The 18816-nt window shown below is 39.8% G+C and overlaps 1 protein-coding gene across 1 annotated transcript in view; it reads left to right on the plus strand.

Moving 5' to 3' along the window:
- The first annotated feature begins 1561 nt into the window (after window positions 1-1561).
- Btaf1 (B-TFIID TATA-box binding protein associated factor 1) overlaps window positions 1562-18816 on the plus strand; it is an 88595-nt gene continuing 71340 nt past the window's right edge. The window contains exons 1-2 of the mRNA XM_028773478.1: window positions 1562-1859; window positions 18434-18557. Of these exons, the coding sequence (XP_028629311.1) occupies window positions 1846-1859; window positions 18434-18557 (138 nt within the window). The 5' untranslated portion in view covers window positions 1562-1845. The remainder of the gene's footprint in view (window positions 1860-18433; window positions 18558-18816) is intronic.

Here is an 18816-nt window from a genome sequence, read left to right on the forward strand (position 1 = left end):
TCTTGTCATATAGTTAGCAAACATCGTGCTTTTGCCCTAACCACCTGGTTCAGACAGGTCTTTGTCACTTTCTTTCCCAGTATTCTGGTTTATGTACCAGAAAAACATTTGCATGTTTACTTTCTTACCAACCCCTTTTTACATTTACATGAGCTTTTGCCTGTATGCATGTGTGCCACACGTCAGGCTGGTGCCCACGTAAGTCAGACGGCATCAGATCTCTTCTTGGATCTGTAATTACAGATGGTTGTAGGCCACTAAACCAAATGGGTGCTAGTCGGAACCAAACTAAAAAGTAAACCAAAGTGAACCTAGCTCCTCTGAGTGGATAAAAAGAAATAGTATTCCTGTCTTGGGGCTAAACAATTACTTAAACTTTTGGAGCTTACTTTCCTCACGTGTAAACTGAAGATTAAAACTTACAAGTCGAGGATGTAACTCAGTGATCAAGTACAGGCCAAGCACGTATGAGTTCCTGAGATCTAGCCCCAGCACTGCCAAATAACAAACCGTGGCAAAGCATCACACTCCTCGACAGCTTTGCCTTTATAATTGTAAGAGGTAATGTAAGTCACCTGTGCAGTACTTTAGCAGGCGCTTGCTTCATTTCCTCCTACACACATCTATTTTACAGTTCACCAAGTTCTTGTGAACTTTCCTGGATTCCTAACATTCCCCCCACCCCCCAGGCTTTTACAGTGCTTCTCATCTTACAGATGACAAGCAGACTCAAGGATTGAGACATAAATTCTAAAGAGGTAGCAAGAAGCTAGTGGGCATGTTTTATAAGGAAGGGCGACAGGACATGTGCCTTTTGATGATTAATCTGTCAGTGGCCTATAAACTGGGCTTGCCGAAACTAGAGAAATACTCGTTTGACTGCTGGCATAAAAACAAATTTTAAGGTGCTAAGAGGCCATGGTAGTTTACAGAGGAGTGTTTAGCACGGAAGGAGGAAAAGACGGGAAGAAGGGTGATAAGCTTAGGCAAAATCATGGGCTGTCCCTTCAGCATTTATGCAGAACTTCTAGTAAATAATAGCATACACTTGAGCCTCCCCCCACCCCGCTTCCTCGTGGAACTACTGCAAATTCTTGGCCTGGATATCGCTTTGTAGCCCAGACTGACCCCCAATTTCACAACCTGCTGCCTCAGTCTCCCAGGTGCTAGGATTATAGGCCTGCACCACCCTAGCCAGCCCTCTGTAGCGTTTCCTTCTTGACTTCATCCCGCCTACAGCATCGCGACCTGGGCCGGAGTCTCCTTTTTCCAGTTTGTTCCTGTTTGGAAGTCGCCTAGCTGGGTAGTAGGGTCAGGACGGAAAGCACTTAGAAACCGAGGTTTGGAACTTTCAGAGCTTTAGCTAGGTAATCTTCATTCTCTGGAAGATAAAGACCTCTTTCCATTTCCCCCACTTAATCTTTAAGACTAGGAGCCCTCCCCTGAACCACACCGACAAGCTCCTGGAGCCGCCGGGCGCTCCGATACTGTGCTCGCAGGTCTGCGGCGCGCGGAACCACGTGCTGGTGACGTCACTTCCGGCGTGCCGACGCTAAGTCCGGCGTGCCGGCGTCTGCGTCAGCAGAGAGCGGGGCTGGGGGCACCCGGTTTGAAGTGGTGCGGGTCAGAGCGGCGCCGCCTCCGCCCGTGTGTGGGACTCTGGTCGCGGCGGAGACGAGTTTGGGTGACTGGCCCATGCCGGAAGGCCCGTGCTGGCCGCTACGCGCCGCGCCGCCTGCTGTCCTGCCCCCGGCGGCCTGGGCCTGCGCCGCTGTGCTCGGGAAACGAGCGTCGGAGCGGCGCGGCGTGTAGCTCCCCGGGAGTTCCGAGCCGCCGGCGCCGGCCATGGCGGTCTCCAGGTGGGTGTCGCCGCCCTCCAGCTAACGGGGAGCGCGCGCCGGCAAGGCTGTCGTCTCCCGGCATGACGGTGCGGGCCGGGAGCCCTGCTTCTCGCCCAGACTTCCGAGGCTTCCCTCGGCTGGCAGGCGCTTTTGGGCTCGGGTTACCCGGAGAAATCGGCTCAAGAAGGGCTTTTTCCTCGTTAAATGTGACTCGGCGCGTTCGATCTGGCTTTTTTTCTTCACCACGTTGCTCTTCTTTGGTTTCTCTTCCCTCTTTGAATTCTAGGCGAGTTTCTTTTCTTTTTCTTTCGTAGTATCAAAGTCTGTTCCTTAACCACCATTTCACAGCAAAACTTGGTTGTAACTGTCGATGGAGGCGGGGGTTGAAATACTGTTATCTAAGAGGCCATCTGGTTATGCTAAATTTTAAAAATTTACAGAGTAAGGGGGTATAGTCTTTCTCACGTTTTTCTTGAGGTCTAATTTCTCCTTTTTGTTCACTAGAAAGTATTCTGTCAATCAGCGTGTGGTCTTAAGCATATGACTGTTTTAGCATCTTTTCCCAAGCGATATAATAGATCTTTAATTATTGTAAAGTTTTGCCCACTGTGGAAAAGTGTGAGAAAATTATAGGAAAAACGTACAAGCATTTAACTTGTATAGCTTCTGATGATAGAATGGGTTGGAAACTTGGAAATGATTTTGGTGTCCCGATGACGTTTAAGTAGTTGGGATTGTCTCTCGGTGTTTAGTCATTAAGAGTTACCAAGTCCTTTAGGGATGATGAGTTAACCCTAATGAGAATTGAGTCCTTTCACCAAATGGACTGAAGGAGATAAATGATGAAAATAAACAGCTTTCACTAATTTTTCGAAATTAGTTGAACATATTCCTTTAAGCACAATGTGTGCTGAAGTTTTCTCTTATAAGGAGAGACTAAACCCATTTGTCACAGACTCCCTAGGTAACTGATGAAATAGTGTGTGGGAGAAGCCTATGGGAGTTAGTGAAGGGAGTTGCTAGGTACTGGTAGTAGGGACACCTAATTTTTATTTCATAAGCAGACTTAGGCACTAAGTGGGAGAACGACTTTTATTTCAGCATCTATGAAACTGCTTTAAGAGAATACAAGTGGCATTTCTTATTTCTACAAGTACAGATAGATTTATCTTATAATTTATCTTCGTGTAGATGCATAAATATATACACCAGAAATACATTGGTATATGAACAACATGAGATTTATCAGTCTCTTCTCTTCTTTGAGACCAGGGGCTCATGTAGTCCAGGGTAGCCTGGAACTCAGAAGGAACCCTGGTTCTGGGACTAGAGTGGTGTTACCTGGCCTTATCAGGCTTTTTTAGTTTAAGGGAATTAGTTCTTCCTCTCATAAAGTAGGTGTATATTTATACAATATTGGAAAGCTTTATAGAGACAAAATGATAGTGCTTAAAAAGATTCATCTTTGTTGCTTAGCACTAATCTATAGACCCAATTATATATGTATTTTAATTCACTGCCTTATTTAAAGCTAGTCACATTTTATAGAAGCTTCTTCTGTGTGTGGCTTAGTAATCTAAATTTAAGCAAAGACTTTGGGATGCCTTGTTTGGGGGGAGGTATTGGACTTTTAAAAATATTTGTGGATTTAGTTTGAAAAACAAACTTTGTAGTTTCAGGTATGATGTCATGCACTAAACATAAGTCTCTGCTAAATAAGCTTCATTTTTGTAAATAAGCTCTTGTTGGTATTGTGGAAATGGGGATTCAATTAATTAGTTTTTTGAAAAATAGGCAGAATATAGTTTGAGAAATGGAAATCATGTGCCAGAATCAAATAAAAAATACTTCTGCATTGTTTATGTCAGTGTGCATAATTGTAGAGAAACCATATATTTTTAAGACCTCCTAACCCTACCCCACAAGGGTTTCTCTGTGTAGCCTTAGCTGTCCTGGAACTTGTTCTCTAGAGTATGCTGACCTCGAATTTAGAGATCCGCCTGCCTCTGCCTCCTGAGTGCTGGGATTAAAGGTGTCTGCCACCACCGCCCAGCATTTTAAGATCTTATAAACATTGGTACTGTTGTTCCTTCTTCTGTGGGGAAATCTGGAATAGTCTTTGACTTTTCTGTCTTTTTCATTCCTTCTATCTAGCCAGTCCAATCCTGCCCCACCGTTCTAAGCTTCCTGTAGCCCTCTTGATTTTCTATAATTGCCACAGTCATCCACACTCCATCATCTAGTCCAAGGAGCACAAGTGCGTGTGCACACTCGAGCACCCACACACGCACACTTTCTTTCTTTCTTTCTTTCTTTCTTTCTTTCTTTCTTTCTTTCTTTCTTTCTTTCTTTTTGAGGAAAGGGGTTTTATTTTGGCTCAGTTTGAGGGTACAGTTGATCATGATCAGGAAGGCATGTGGGAACATGAGACAGCTGGCCACTGCGTCCACAGTTAGGAAGCAGAAAGAAATGCTCTTTTTAAAAATTTTGTGTGAATATGTAGAGGACAACTTGTGGAAGATTTTTCCTTTCTTTTTTCTTTTTTGGTTTGGTTTTTTGAGACAGGGTTTCTCCGTGTAGCCCTGGCTGTCCTGGAACTCACTCTGTAGACCAGGCTGGCCTCGAACTCAGAAATCCACCTGCCTCTGCCTCCCAAGTGCTGGGATTAAACGTGTGTGCCACCACTGCCCGGCCACTAATATGCAAATTTTAATTAGATTATTTTTCTGCCTATAACTGACTAGCTTTCTGTTGCCTTAAGATGGGTCCAAATTCCCAAAGTTGTTGTAGCTCTCTTGGTTTTTGCTACGTCTTCCATCGAGTTCTCTGCACTTCCATCCTTCCTCTCTTCTATCTTCCTTCCCCAGAATGTTTTTACCTCCCATTCTTTTGTATCTGGAACACTTATCTTTCCATCTTGTCTTTCTCGGTACAGTCTGAGCTGTGCCTAAATGCCTACACACTTTGCTTGGAAGCCCTCTTCCTTAGTTTTACCTTACCTGTGGTGTGTTTTTTGTCTCTCAAAGTATTTATCACACTTAGTAGCTGGCTGCCTAATTGTTCTTTCTTTTGCTGAATTAATAAATTCTGTTTGGGACAGAAATGTGTCTTATGATCTTTCCATCTTGAGCAGTGTGCCTGGTTTTTAGAAGCCATTAGATGCAGTGTATTTTTTTTTTTTTAATTGTCTTTTTTCTTTTTGGAGACTGGGGTCTCAATGTAGTACCCAAGCTATTTTTTTTTTCATTTTCCCATAGCTGAGACCACAGGAATTTGTCAACTTTCTCAATGAGTGTTTCCTAATTCAGCTATAGGTTTTTGTTGTTAGGTCATACTGGGGATTACATTTAGGAACTTATGAATGCCAGGCAAATATTTTACCACTGAACTGTAACTCTAGTTTTGGTTTTGTGAGGGAGACTCTAGATATGCTTTCCAGGCTGGCCTGCAACTATCTTATCAGCCTGTCCTGCCTCTGCTAGGTCTATAGATACACTAACAGGCCTGACACCTAACTACGCATTTGCTGTTGTTGGGAAGAGCATTTACTTTGCTTTGCATATTGCATATTTGTAAGTATAGTATATATTTGTAAGTATATATAAGTATATGTATGTGTGAGTTCATATTTATAAGTATATTATATGTACTTATAAAAAGTATAATGATTATTCTTTCAAAAGATTATTTTTATTAGTTTTAGTTATGTATATGTGTGTGATATCTTGTATTTGCTTGGCCCAGGGAATGGCACTTTGGAGTGTGGTCTTGTTGGAGTAGGTGTGGCTTTGTTGGAATAGGTGTGTCACTGTGAGAGTGGGCTTTAATAACCTAGTCCTAGATGCCTAGAAGTCAGTCGTCCACTAGCAGTCCTTCAGATGAAGATGTAGAACTCTCAGCTCTGCCTGCACCATGCCTGACTAGATGCTGTCCTGCTCCCACCTTGATGATGGATTGAACCTCTGAACCTATAAGCCATCCCAATTAAATGTTGCCCTTTATAAGTCTTGCCTTGGTCATGGTGTCCGTTCACAGCAGTAAAACCTTAACTAAGACAATGTGTATGCCTATATGTGAGATATGTGCATGTGAGTGCAGGTTACCTTGGAGGCCAAAGACATCAAATTCCCTGCAGCTGGGGTTACAGTTTATTGTGTGTGGCTTGACATCGGTGCTAGGAATCAAACTCAGGTACTCTGGAAGAAAAGGAAAGAGTTCTAGACTGTAGAGCCATTGCTTCAGCTCAGGGTCATACTTTGTGTGTGTGTGTGTGTATGTGTGTATGCATGTATGAGTATACTGTTGGTGGCATGCCAGAAGAGGGCATTAGATCCCATTACAGATGATTGTGAGCCACCATGTGGTTGCTGGGAATTGGACTCAAGACCTCTGGAAGAGCAGCCATTGCTCCTAACCGCTGAGCCATCTCTCCAGTCCAGGATCATACTTTTAAAAAATAAATGCAGAATGGTTTTAAATGTTTTAAAAATAAGTCTTGTTATAACATGTCTTTTGTGATGTAAAGTGTATATAATGTACCCCTGCATTTTGTATGATCAAAAATATTGATTCTGCTTACATTCTTATAAGGATTGGTTTTGTATTTTGTAGCAAAGTATGAAGTGCAAAATGAATTTTTGATCTGTGGATGAGGATATAAATCTTGAATAAATAACTGAGTTACTGAGTCTTTACAGTTATGAACAAAGGCAACATTTGAAAAAATTCAGCAGAATATAATTGGAAGATAATGTGTCTACTTTAGGTGCTTACTGTTTAACTGCTGTTAAAATGTGGATGCTGGAAAGTCAGCTAAACTTACTATGTTTGTCCCATAAATTTTTGCACCTCCCCACCCTCCACCAAATTAATACTTGGTAAGAGCTTGTACTGTTGCTTACCACCCATTTAAGTAATACTTGCTAAATCTTTGAATTCCATCCTCTTGGCTTTGTGATACACTCTTCTGTTATCTTTTTAACTTAGTGGGAATTAGAAGCAGAAAAGGCACCTTTAGAGCTTTTCTTAAGGCTTATTCACGGCCAGTGAATCTATAACTGTTAGTTTGATTTTAAGCTTAATGTAGATTTGCCTTTTTTTGAGACTGGGTCTTGCTTTTATAGTCCAGGCCAAACTCCAGTTGGGCCCTCTTTCAATTGCAATTTGAGGGAGTTGGTTCTCTTTCATCATTTGAGTCTGGGGGATTGAACTCAGGTTATCAGGCCTACCAATACCTACCTTTACTAGATGAGCTATCTTGCCAGACCTGATACAGATTTTTTAAAAAGGATTGTTTTTCGTGTTGCCTGTTTATGCCCTAATTGATCGGGTTGACTGTTTTACAGTGATGTTTTCCTGTTGGCCAGGTAAGTTTTTTTTTCTTGATTATGTGGGCTCAACAATGTAGTTTATATTATTTTTCCCTGAATCATGTATAAAAGGTAATATGTAAAGTATTTCAACATTGAAGATTTGTTTTAGAAGCTGCATCCACCTCACTCCCCCATATTTAATTGAAAGTGATAATAACTATAAAAGATTCTGAGAAGAAAAAGGAAACTTGTCTTTTCTTACCAAGTTGTTATGTATGAACAGAACTTTTGCTTAGTCTTACTAATTCTCACTACACTGCTGATACTTTAGAGAAACAGTGTTTCAACAGTCCTATTCTACAAAATAAGAGGAAGTAGTAACAACTCCTCCCCAACTGGCCCCCCCCCCCCCCCCAAGATCTGGTGACTTGTAGTCTCTTGAGTCTGCTTTCTCAGTGCTGAGCTTACATGCTGACAAAAGGAAGCTCCTTGATGTGGGAAAGCGCTAAGGATGGGAAATAATTTCTTACGTGGGTCAGACAAGTATGCCATGCCTGCTCCTCCACCCTTCCTATTGATGGTAGGCATTAGAAGACTGACAGGAGGGATTACTGTAACAATATTTATATTCTATCAAATATTCCATTCAGAAGACAATCAGGAAAGAGTAGAGGAAGTATTATAGAAGATTTTCCATTTCACTGTGGTAAATTTCAATATGTTGATTTGGTTTATTTCTCCAATTGCATTTATAAGTTTGCTTTATTGTGCTGGATATTAAATCCAAGGCCTTAAGTATGCATGGTAGGCAACCTCTTGACCAGTGACCTGTACTTTCAGCTATGTTTTTTGTTTTAATTGTACTAAAACAAAATGCACCACTTTAACTATTTAAAAAGGTATGATTTCATAGTTTGAAATATATGTATCTATGTCAAAGAATCTAGCTCACCATTTTTTATCTTTAAGATAGAATCATGAAAGAGCTCTAAGTTGTTGGATGTGGATGTAGTATGAAAAGTGGACTGAGGGACTAGCCTAGCTTGATCATACCTTTTCACCATCACTCACTAGTATTTATTGAATGCTTCTATGTTATATTTGCTAGAATTATAATAAACAAATGTATTTTCTACCTGCGCTTGCGCCGACTCTGTGGCTTCACATCTTCCTGTTGCTTGTGAATGTCTTTAGTTAGTCTACTTTTTTGTTTAGAAAGAAACATCAATGTGGTTTCGTATTACACTCAGTATGAACTAGAAGATGTACACTTTTGAACAGTAGAGAATCTTCTTGGTGAAGTATTCTTACCAGCATTTATTCTCCTTATTTCTTAAAAAACACAAGCAATCTCTACATTAAATTTTACTGCACTTTATCTACATGTGAAAAAATAAAATGGACAAACTTGACTTTAAAAAAATATTTATTTTACTATTTAGTGTGCAGGTGTGTGCTTGTGTGTGTTTCTGTTTGTTTCTGTTGGTGCAGTGGCTGTGAAGACTCAATGATGGCATTAGACCCTGGAACTGGAATTTCAGGTGGTTATGAGCTGCCTGGTCTATGTGGGAGCTGTCATGTGGGTGCTGGAACCAAACCCAGGTCCTCTGCAAGAGAAGCCAGTGCCCTTAACTGCTGAGCCATCTCTTCAGTAGATAACTGGATCATTACATTTTACAGTTACTTATTTCATGGCCCCTGTGTCTTGGGCTAGTCTGTAGCACTGTTAGTGCTAGTCAATCTTAGCTGAGATTACACCACTGCTTTTTGTGAACTATTTTGTCAGGTGTCCTTTTCCACTTTTTCAGAGATTAAATTCTGAGAATTCTAGTGAGTTTTTTTTTTTTTTTAAATTAACTGAAGTTGTAATCTGGGGCATGTCATAGTTCAACATGTGTAAGATTTCTGTTCCTTTTTAGTAGTCTACCTGTTAGGAACTCTATTGCAAACATTTGGAGAGGAGAGGGTTACATTGCAGTTCCCTGCAAAACGTTCACAAACATCTCTGTCTCCTTTCTATACCCCCTTTTATGGCAGTTTTCAGGGCATTTGTCTTAAATGAGTTTGAAACAACCTGAATCATGTTTTCTGTATTATTTCTCTGAATTGGAAACAAACTATTTCTTAGCGTCATTAAATTCAAAAAAATGAATATTGTCAAATACAACTACCTTATCTTGAAAATGTTTGTTTTGGTTTTGTTTTTTGATTTTTTTGAGACAGGGTTTCTGTATAGTCTTGGCTTTCCTGGAACTCACTCTGTAGACCAGGCTAGCCTCAAACTCACCTGCCTCTGCCTCCCAAGAGCTGAGGCATTAAGGGCATTCACCACCACTGCCTGACAAAAAGATTTATATGTCAAAAAAAGATTTTATTTGTATAAGAATATATTTGAGTGTATGTATTACTCCATGTGTTCATGGATCCCCTGTAACTGGAGTTACAGATAGTTGTGAGCCACTTATTGTGGGTGTTGAAAACTGAACCTAACATCTCTGCAAAAGCCATAAGTGCTTTTTTTTGTTGTTTTTTGGTTTTTTTGTTGTTTTTTGTTTTTTTTTTAAAGCACAGAGCTATTTTTCTAGCCTGAAATACCTTAAATACTATTTTAATTACTCTATAGTGTCTGATACCTTCCATTCAGCTTGACATTTGTTACCTTTGTTTTTTCCATCTGTATATCCTCCCAAGTATGAAGTTTTGTTTGTTTGTTTGTTTGTTTAAGATAGAGTCTCAGTATGTAGCTCTGGCTGTTCTAGAACTTATTTTGTATATGAGGCAGGTCTCAAACCAAAGAATTCTTCTGCTTCTGCCTCCCTCTTGAGTGCTGAGATTAAAGGCGTGTGTTTCCATACCTGACCAAAGTCTGTGGTAACTAAACATAGCACATACCTGTGATCCTAGTACTCTCCAGGCTGAGATAGGATGATCTCAAGTACTAAGCCTCAAAAACAAACAGTGGGATTGGAGAGATGCCTAGGAGTTAAGAGCATTGGTGGCTCTTACAGAAGACGTAGGTTGGATTCCTAAATTACATACGGTGGCTGTCAACCATCTGTGAACTCCAGTTCCAGGCGAATCAACACACTTTTATTGCTTCAACAGGCACGAGACACACATGATGCACAGAAATGCAGGCAAAACACCAATACATAGAAAAGATCAATTTGTTTTAGTTAGGGTTTTACTGCTGTGAACAGACATCATGACCAAGGCAACTCTTATAAGGATAACATTTAATTGGGCTGGCTTACAGGTTCAGAGGTTCAGTCCATCATCAAGGTGGGAGCAGGGCAGCATCTAGTCAGGCATGGTGCAGGCAGAGCTCAGAGTTCTACATCTTCACTGCTAGTGGAAGACTAACTTCCAGGAAGCTAGGGTGAGGGTCTTAAGCCCACACTCACAGTGACACACTTACTTTAAGCCCATACCCACAGTGACACACCTACTCCAACAAGGCCACACCTCTGAATAGTGTGACTTCCTGGACCAAGCATATACAAACCATCACACCATAAAATAACTATCTCCCCTGATTTGGGGGTGGGGGTATGTTTAGAGAGGAAGAGAAGAAAAGTACTGTTTCACACCCTCTTGCTGTTCTTTAATTTTTTTCTTTTGATATCTAACCTTCCTCTTCAAGGGTTGTGCCTACTATCTAACATCTAATGTAATACTGACTATCTCATGTACCCTCCCCTCGATCCCCCTACCTTACCAGTTCACACTATATAACTGTGGCCTGGTCCTGATGAGTACCCTACTTTGTCTCACAGGTGGCTACCCTAGATTAACAGATCAGACTGCCCTCTTGTCAGATCCTTGACTGTTCATTCCTTTGTTTTCCCTTTTTTGCTGTCTCTAATGAGGAAGAGTGTTTTGATCAAGAGAACTAGAAAAGCATACTTGTGTGCTTATTCCTCTACTCGAGGAGGTGTTAATTTGGTTGGTTCTAAATGGAAGAAGTAAGAATACCCAAGACAGAATTGGAGGAGAAAGTGAGCTGATTTTTTTTTCCCCTGATAGGTGAGCCTAGGTATGGCATGCTGTTGAGATAAAGGCTCTGCAGAAAAAAGGGGCAAGGGGAATTTTGTGCGGTAGATAGGGGTCTACATTGGGTTAGAGAGGTGTCAGAGATGTGTGGGTAGGAGTTTGGTGATCAGGTCAGTATTTGCCTACCTTTTTTGAGGCAGGGTTTCCTGTTGTCACTTCCACCCCTGAAATCCAGGCTGCATGGCCTTTGAGCTTCCCAAAGGTATGTTCTGCTGCATCTAGTTATGATTTTACGACAGCAATAGAAAGCAAACTAATACAAGAGCTTACTGGTGAACCAAGACAATATCTTGGTTATGTAACACAGGTTGGCTTTGAACTCAAGATTATAGTCATGTGTCCCCAATTCCAGTTTATAAGACATTGTTCGAGACTGTGGATGTAGCTCAGTTGGTAGAGTCCTTGAATGCATAATCCTGCATTCAATTCCTTATCTCTCCACCACTTGAACTAGGCATGGTTGCAGATACCTGTAATCCTAGCCCTTGGAGGTGAAGGTAGAGAGATCAGAATTGCCTTGCTAGCCTCAGCTGCATCAAGAGTTCAAGGCAAGTGTAGGCTACATGAGGAGCCTATCTATAAAATAACACGGATTAAAAATTAAGTTTAAAAGTAAGTTAATTAAAAATACATTCTAAAGGGAAAAATAGTATAATAGTGTTTTGGAAAACCAAAAAAAGACTCATTTGGGTTATACTTCGTTTTATGTTACCATGTGGTAGATAAGGGTGAGTCACTGAAAGTTTTCAAATAAAGTAGTGATTTGATCATAGTAAACTGTAGGAGATTAATCTGGCAGCTGGATAACATCAAGTGTGGATTATATATACTTAAAGGCAGATAGAAGTGTGTTAGATCAGATAGATTTGGGGAATATTTGTACTGGGTATAAACAAACAGTAGTACACAGTTTCCTAAAAGAGAAACTGGCAAGATGAGCAGGCAAAGCCCTGTGGGCTCTGAATGTTCATAGAAAGAGTATTATGGATAGGATGTGAAGTAAAAAATTGTTTGGAGACTAGCGAGGTAATCAAAACTTGAGAAGGAAAGAATTTAAGAATGAGTACTTGCTGGTATCAATGTTATAGAAGAGTCAAAAAATTTGTAAGAATGCTATTGGGTGGGCTGGAGAGATGGCTCAGTGGTTAAGAACACTGACTGCTTTTCCAGAGGTCCTGAGTTCAATTCCCAGCAACCACATGGTGGCTCACAACTATCTAAAATGGGATCTGGTACCCTCTTCTGGTGTGTCTGAAGAGAGCAATGGTGGTGTACTTGTATGCATAAAATAAATAAAAAAAGAGAGTGCTGTTGGGTTTGGGACTTAAGGATTTATTGGTAATCTTCAAGCTTAATATTTCAGTCATATATAAATAAATTGGATTTTCTAGGATTAAATTGCATGTGATCAGAAAAAAAAAGGTGTGCATATTTGGTGGGGTCTAATGACAATCTTTGACATAATATCCATCTTTCTTTGGACATTAAGTCTCTCACCCGCCTGAAACTCACTGATTAGACTGGTTGTCTGGTCCGAGCTTCCAGGATCCACCTGTCGATGCCTTCCTGAACTAGGATTACAAATGGGCCCGCCACCATGCTTGTCGTTTAGAATGTGGGTTCTAGGGTTTGAGGTCAGGTCCACATGCTTGAGCAAGCACTCCAGTGACTGAGCTACCAGCCCCAGGAATAAATGTATTTAATATTTAAGCACTTGTTCAAGATGTTTGGCACTAAAGGAGCATTTTGTAGACAGTAGAGATCAAGAACTCTACAGAGAAGGAAGTAGAGGGAGTGAAGTAAAGCACAGGCTCTGTGAACAGATACTGGGGAAGGGAAACTGAGGTTAGAAGAGTGATGGTATCAAGATGTGGACTTATAAATAGGTTAGTATTAGACTTCCTTAGAGTAAGTGTATTTTGTTGTATATGGATTTACAAATAGGTTAGTACTGGGCCTTCTTTAGAGTGCTTATTTTGCAGCCAGCCTTGCTTTTAGTTTAGGAAAGAAAAAAAACCAAAATAAATTTTCTAGTAGAGAGTAGTTGAAGTTTTTCCAGAGGCACAATTTAAGAAACTGGGATTAGATAAATCAAATATAATGACAAACATCAGTAGTCAAACCAACCAAACCAAAAAAATATAAAAAAAAAAGAATAAGAATGTTAAACTGTCAAACATACACTATCTTGTTCTGTACTACTCCAAATCAGAGAAGCCTAAGTGAGGTTTGAAGTGAACTTCTCAGAGTCTCCCGCAAATGACAAAATAGGATTTTGAAAGGTCTCTTAACTTCAGTCTACTGGTTTTGTTTTGTGTGTGTGTGTCTGTGTGTGTGTGTGTGTGTGTGTGATTTAGTAGTTGAGTCCTCAGTTAATGTGAACTGTATGCATTGTAATCTATGCCTTTGTGGCATAGATTTGATCTTCAATTTTTTATGTGAGTATGGCTTATATATGTATATTTAGTATGAATACTTGCAAAGGCCATAGGAGAATATCTTGTTGTTGTTGTTTTTTGAGACAAAGTTTCTCTGTATATCCCTGGCTGTCTTGGAACTCACTCTGTAGCCTCGAACTCAGAAATCCGCCTGCCTCTGCCTCCCGAGTGCTGGGATTAAAGGCATGCACCACCACTGCTCGGCTAGGAGAATGTCTTGTATCCTGTTCTATAACTCACCATCTATTCCCCTGAGATAGAGTCTCTCACTAAACCATGAACTAGGACTACAGTTTGTAAGCTTCAGTAACACACCTGCCTCTGACCCCCATAATACTGGGGTCCCAGGGGCCATACATGGCCATGCCCAGCTTTCGAAAAATATGAGTGCTAGGGATCCCAACTCAGGCCCTCATACTTTTTCTACAGTGCTCTTTTCCAATGTGCTATGTCCTCAGCCCCTTCAACTATTTTTTTTAAGGTTTATTTTATATACGTGAGTACACTGTCTCTGTCTTCAGACAGACCAGAAGGCATTGGATTCCATTACAGATGATTGTGAGCCACCATGTGGTTGCTGGAAATTGGACTCAGGACCTCTGAAAGAGCAGTCAGTTCTCTTAACCACTGAGACATCTTTCCAGTCCCCTACTATTTATTTATGATAAGAGATATTTACTATTTGCCAGTTTTGCTTTCCATGAAATTTAAGATTTTAAATGCATGTCTGGGCCAAGTGAGGTTGCAGTTCATTAAACAAAGACTCTAAGTAGGAAGTTATATTTGGTTGGATTTAACAGTGAGACTTTTAAAAAATACTTGTTATGTATTTGTTCTTGCATGCTTAAAATTTCTTTTTAAAAACATTTATTTTGGGGGACAGCGCATGTCACGGTATATAGATCAGAAGATAATTTGTAGGATAATGTTCTTTTCCTCAACTTTGTGGCTTCTGTAGATTGAGCTCAAGTCGTTGGTCTTGTTCGCAAGCACTTTTACCTGCTTAGTAAGCCATCTTACTGGTCTCCTAAAATTTCCTGAAAAAAAATTTTTTTTGTCATTGAGCCTGAGGTGTTCTGAATAGCAACATGCAGATGTTTGTTGCCATCTCCAAGGATATTTGTTTTGAAGAATCACAGAGGATGTTCATGAACTCTTAACATATCAGTCTCATGAAAATAAGTCAGAAGGGCTCAGATCTGGAAATCACATATAAATAATGAAAGAAAGCTGATTATAGTACAAGGACTTTAAGTCTGACCTTACCTTAGAACTTTTTAAGAATACCAGTGGTCATAAACAATTTTCCTTTCTTTTATTTCGGAATCCTAATCTTTCTACCAATCCTTTAGCAAAACAAAACAAAAACAAAAAACAATGAATAGCGTGCCAGTCAACATTTGTCATTGTGCCAGGTATCTGAGAGACAACTTAGAAAGATGAAGCTACTTCAGCTTACTGTTTCAGAGGTTACAGTTCATGGTTGGCTGATTGCATTGTGTGGACCTATGGGAAGGCAGAATAGCTTGAATAAAAGGCATGGCAGTGCAGAACTGCTCACCCCAGGCAGAGAGAGGAAGAGGGAGAAAGAGGGAAACAAGAGTTATCCTTTGAAGACATAATCCCAGTGATCTTCTTCCTTCAGCTAGGCCCACCTCTTGAAGTATCTACTACCATTCCAAATAGCACCATATGCTGGTGGTCTAACTTTTAACACGTTTGCCTGTGGAGGATATTTTCTATTCCAATGACAGGTAAAGGCAAGTGTTTAGATAGTCGTGAATGAACAAGAGGAAATACACAGTATTTACTTGCACAGTATCTTCTTGCACAGTATATGTGTAAATTAATTTTTGCATTTTTTTAAGAAGCGGTGTTGCATTTATTTGTAGCTTTAATTGTCTGAAGGAATTTTCTTGAGCTATATCTTTCTTACAATACCCTTTAACTATAAAATGTAAATCATGTATCAGCATTTTGTTCTTAAACAGTTCAGAATATTTCAGTACCATTAATATTGAGAGAAAAAGATATATTTTAGTTATATTTCTAACCAATTCTAATCATTTTGTACTTAACATGACTCATTTTTAAAATACCATGTTTCTGCTGTTTGCCTCTTTGCCTCACTATGTAGCCTTGGCTGGCTTTGAACTCAAATCCACTAGTCTTGTCTTGAGTGTTGTCATTAAAGGTATGGGCTACTAGGCCTGTCCTGTTTTCCTCTTAGTGTGAAAGACATTCATTTATTTAATTTGTCCTCTAATAGTCTTTTTAAAATTTCTTCTTCTCCTCCCTTTTTTCCTCTTTTTCCGTTTTTCTTAAATAAAAGGCTTTCAGAACTTTGTGGCTTTTTAGTTCTTTGTAAGGGAAAAAGAATCCCAGAAGTATTATAAACCTTTTAGTTTATTAATGCTTAAAGCTTATGCCTAGCTTTGGGGCCTTGTTTGTTCTCTCTTCCTCATAGATAAATGTAAAATTATATTCACTAGCTCTCACCTCATGTCAGATGGGCAGTTCTTATAACCTTGCCCACTGTTCCCATCCATTCTGTTTAAAGTGTGTATATACCCCAAATATGAAGCCTTCTTCTACAGACATGGCTAGCCCTGTGTAGTATGTGAATAGGTAGATGGAGTTTATGACTTTGTCTACACTCCTTATTCTAAGCATAATCTTTTGTGATTTTATTGCACACCTTGCTTAGAAGTAGCAGAACTAGGGTTTGGATTTGTGTCATATGTTGCAAGCTCAGGAATATATTAATTGTCATGTTTATCACTTCTGCAGATGATCTTATCTTTCAACTCTTATGAACGTTAACTCTATTACAAGTGTCATTTTGAGCCGGGCAGTGGTGGCACATGCCTTTAATGCCAGCACTTGGGAGGCAGAGGCAGACGGATTTCTGAGTTCGAGGCCAGCCTGGTCTACAGAGTGAGTTCCAGGACAGCCAGGGCTACACAGAGAAACCCTGTCTCGGAAAACAAAACAAAACAAAAAAAAAAAGTGTCATTTTGCATTTTGTGCTCTCCTACTTAGACTCTGTCTGCCACTAGTGAGCTTGCCATCTTTTTTGCTTTTCTTCAGTTGCTCCTTTTGATTTCTTTCAATGATATCTTTTTTCTTTTTAGGGGTGGTGTGGGATGGGGAGTTATGTCAAATCCCAATATGTAGCTCAGGCTGGTCTTGAATTCAGATGTAGCTCCCAGGTTGGTCTCATTCTCAAACTGATCATTCTGCCTCATTTTCCTAAGTATTGGGATTATAAGTGTGTGCCACAAAGTCCTCCTTGATATTTTCATTTCTAAGATTCAAAATCTTATAGTTCTTTCAATACGCATGATGCTTTGCTTAATTACCACACTGTGCGCATTTTGTTTAGATGTTTGTTTTGCTTCTGTATCATGACTACTAGCTTCTTTGTATTTTTGTACAAATTGTGTTTTAATTCTCTACGAGACTTTTTCCACTACTGCCAGATTAGTCTTCCTAATCCATAGTCCGAGTTACACTTGGTGTGCTCTCCTCTCTTCTGCTGGTTTCTCTCGTCCTTTCTTTTTATATAGCCCAGGCTGGCTTTGAACTCATGGTCATCCTGTTTCAGCCCATTGAGTACTCAAATAATTTTGCACCCCTGTGCTTCGTCCCATCATTTTCTTGACCCAAGACTTTTGTTGCACTATACAGTCGAGGATTCTACATTGTTTCTGTAGTTGTATTTCTTGTCCTTTTCTTTTTTTTTTCATTAGTTTATTATTTATTTATTTAGACAAGGTCTCTCTGTACAGTGCTGGCTAGTTGGGAAGGTTCTAGCTGGCTAGAACATGAAACCTTTCAGTTTTCAGTTCTTCACTCCACTCACTTTACAGATGAGTGTAATAATACCTAATATGCATCCTTTTCCATTCTGAGAATGTGGGGCCTAGAGGTACCAAGTTAGTCTCCATCTTGGTTAGAAAGTCCAGATAATGTCTAATACTATTAGCCCTTATGGTAGCAATCACAAAATACACATTTGTATGTGGTGAAGGGAATTTATAACTCCCTTCATAGCCTCTCTCCCAAGTGCTAGAGTTGTTCTTGACTCTCCCACTGTTTTCTAAGTTAACCCTGAGTTATAACCAAGCCTTGGTATTCCTTTTGCAACTTATAATCTTTTGTTATTGCTAGCTTTTTAAAAATTTTATTTATTTACTTTTGAGACAAGGACTCAAAAATAAAGTTGAGCCCAGGCTCAACTTTTTTTTAGGACTTTTTTTGCTAGGACTTAAGTACTGCTTAAGGAATAAATTGTTTCCTTTTCCGCTTTTCATTGTCTGCATTGTGTGACCTCAAATGGCACATGGTTCCCCACAGCCTCAGTTCCTCAGTTTTAAGGTAAGGATATAGTTTAGCAGCCTTGAGTGTGTGAGTCTTGACTCACTCCCTGCTGCTGGGATTATTAGCATGAGCCACCACCCCAAAATCGTAGTAGGTTCCCGTTCCTTCTTCCTTGAGAGGAAAGATAGGCATCTCTTATAGCCACAGCTTTTAAGGTTTTTCTGTTTTTCATTTTTAATCTATTTTGAGGGAAGGCTTTGCATAGCCCAGATTGGCCTTGAATTTTCTCTGTAGATTTGGTTGGCCTTTAACTCTTGATCTTTTGCTTCTCAGATGTGGGATAACGGACACAAGCTGCCACACCTGGCTCCCAGCAGAGGGCTTTGTTTACAGGTTGAATACATTTTCTGCCTCAAGTTTATGAGGAAACACATTCAGATTAACTGTTGTGTTTTTGCCATTATAGACTTGATCGTCTTTTTATCTTACTGGATACTGGTACTACTCCAGTTACAAGAAAAGCTGCTGCACAGCAACTTGGAGAAGTGGTGAAACTTCATCCACATGAATTAAATAATTTGTTATCTAAGGTAAGAACTCAGCATTTTCTTAATGTATTGCAAGTATAAAGACTTGTCTGTGGGCAGAGAAACAATAGGGAAGGTAAAAGTCGTCCTAAGTGACCTTGTAATCTCTAAATTCTATTAAATATCTTTAGTTCTCAAAATATTTTTCAAAGATGATATTCGTTTAAAAGATATAAAGTACTTAAATACGTTTTAGTTGTTTTAAGAGATCTGTCAATATTGAAACTTTTGCTTGTGTGACAAATTTGAATCTGACCCAAAT

The sequence above is a fragment of the Grammomys surdaster genome, unplaced genomic scaffold, assembly GCF_004785775.1.
Source record: "Grammomys surdaster isolate TR1022 unplaced genomic scaffold, NIH_TR_1.0 229, whole genome shotgun sequence".
NCBI classification, from domain to species: Eukaryota; Metazoa; Chordata; class Mammalia; order Rodentia; family Muridae; genus Grammomys; species Grammomys surdaster.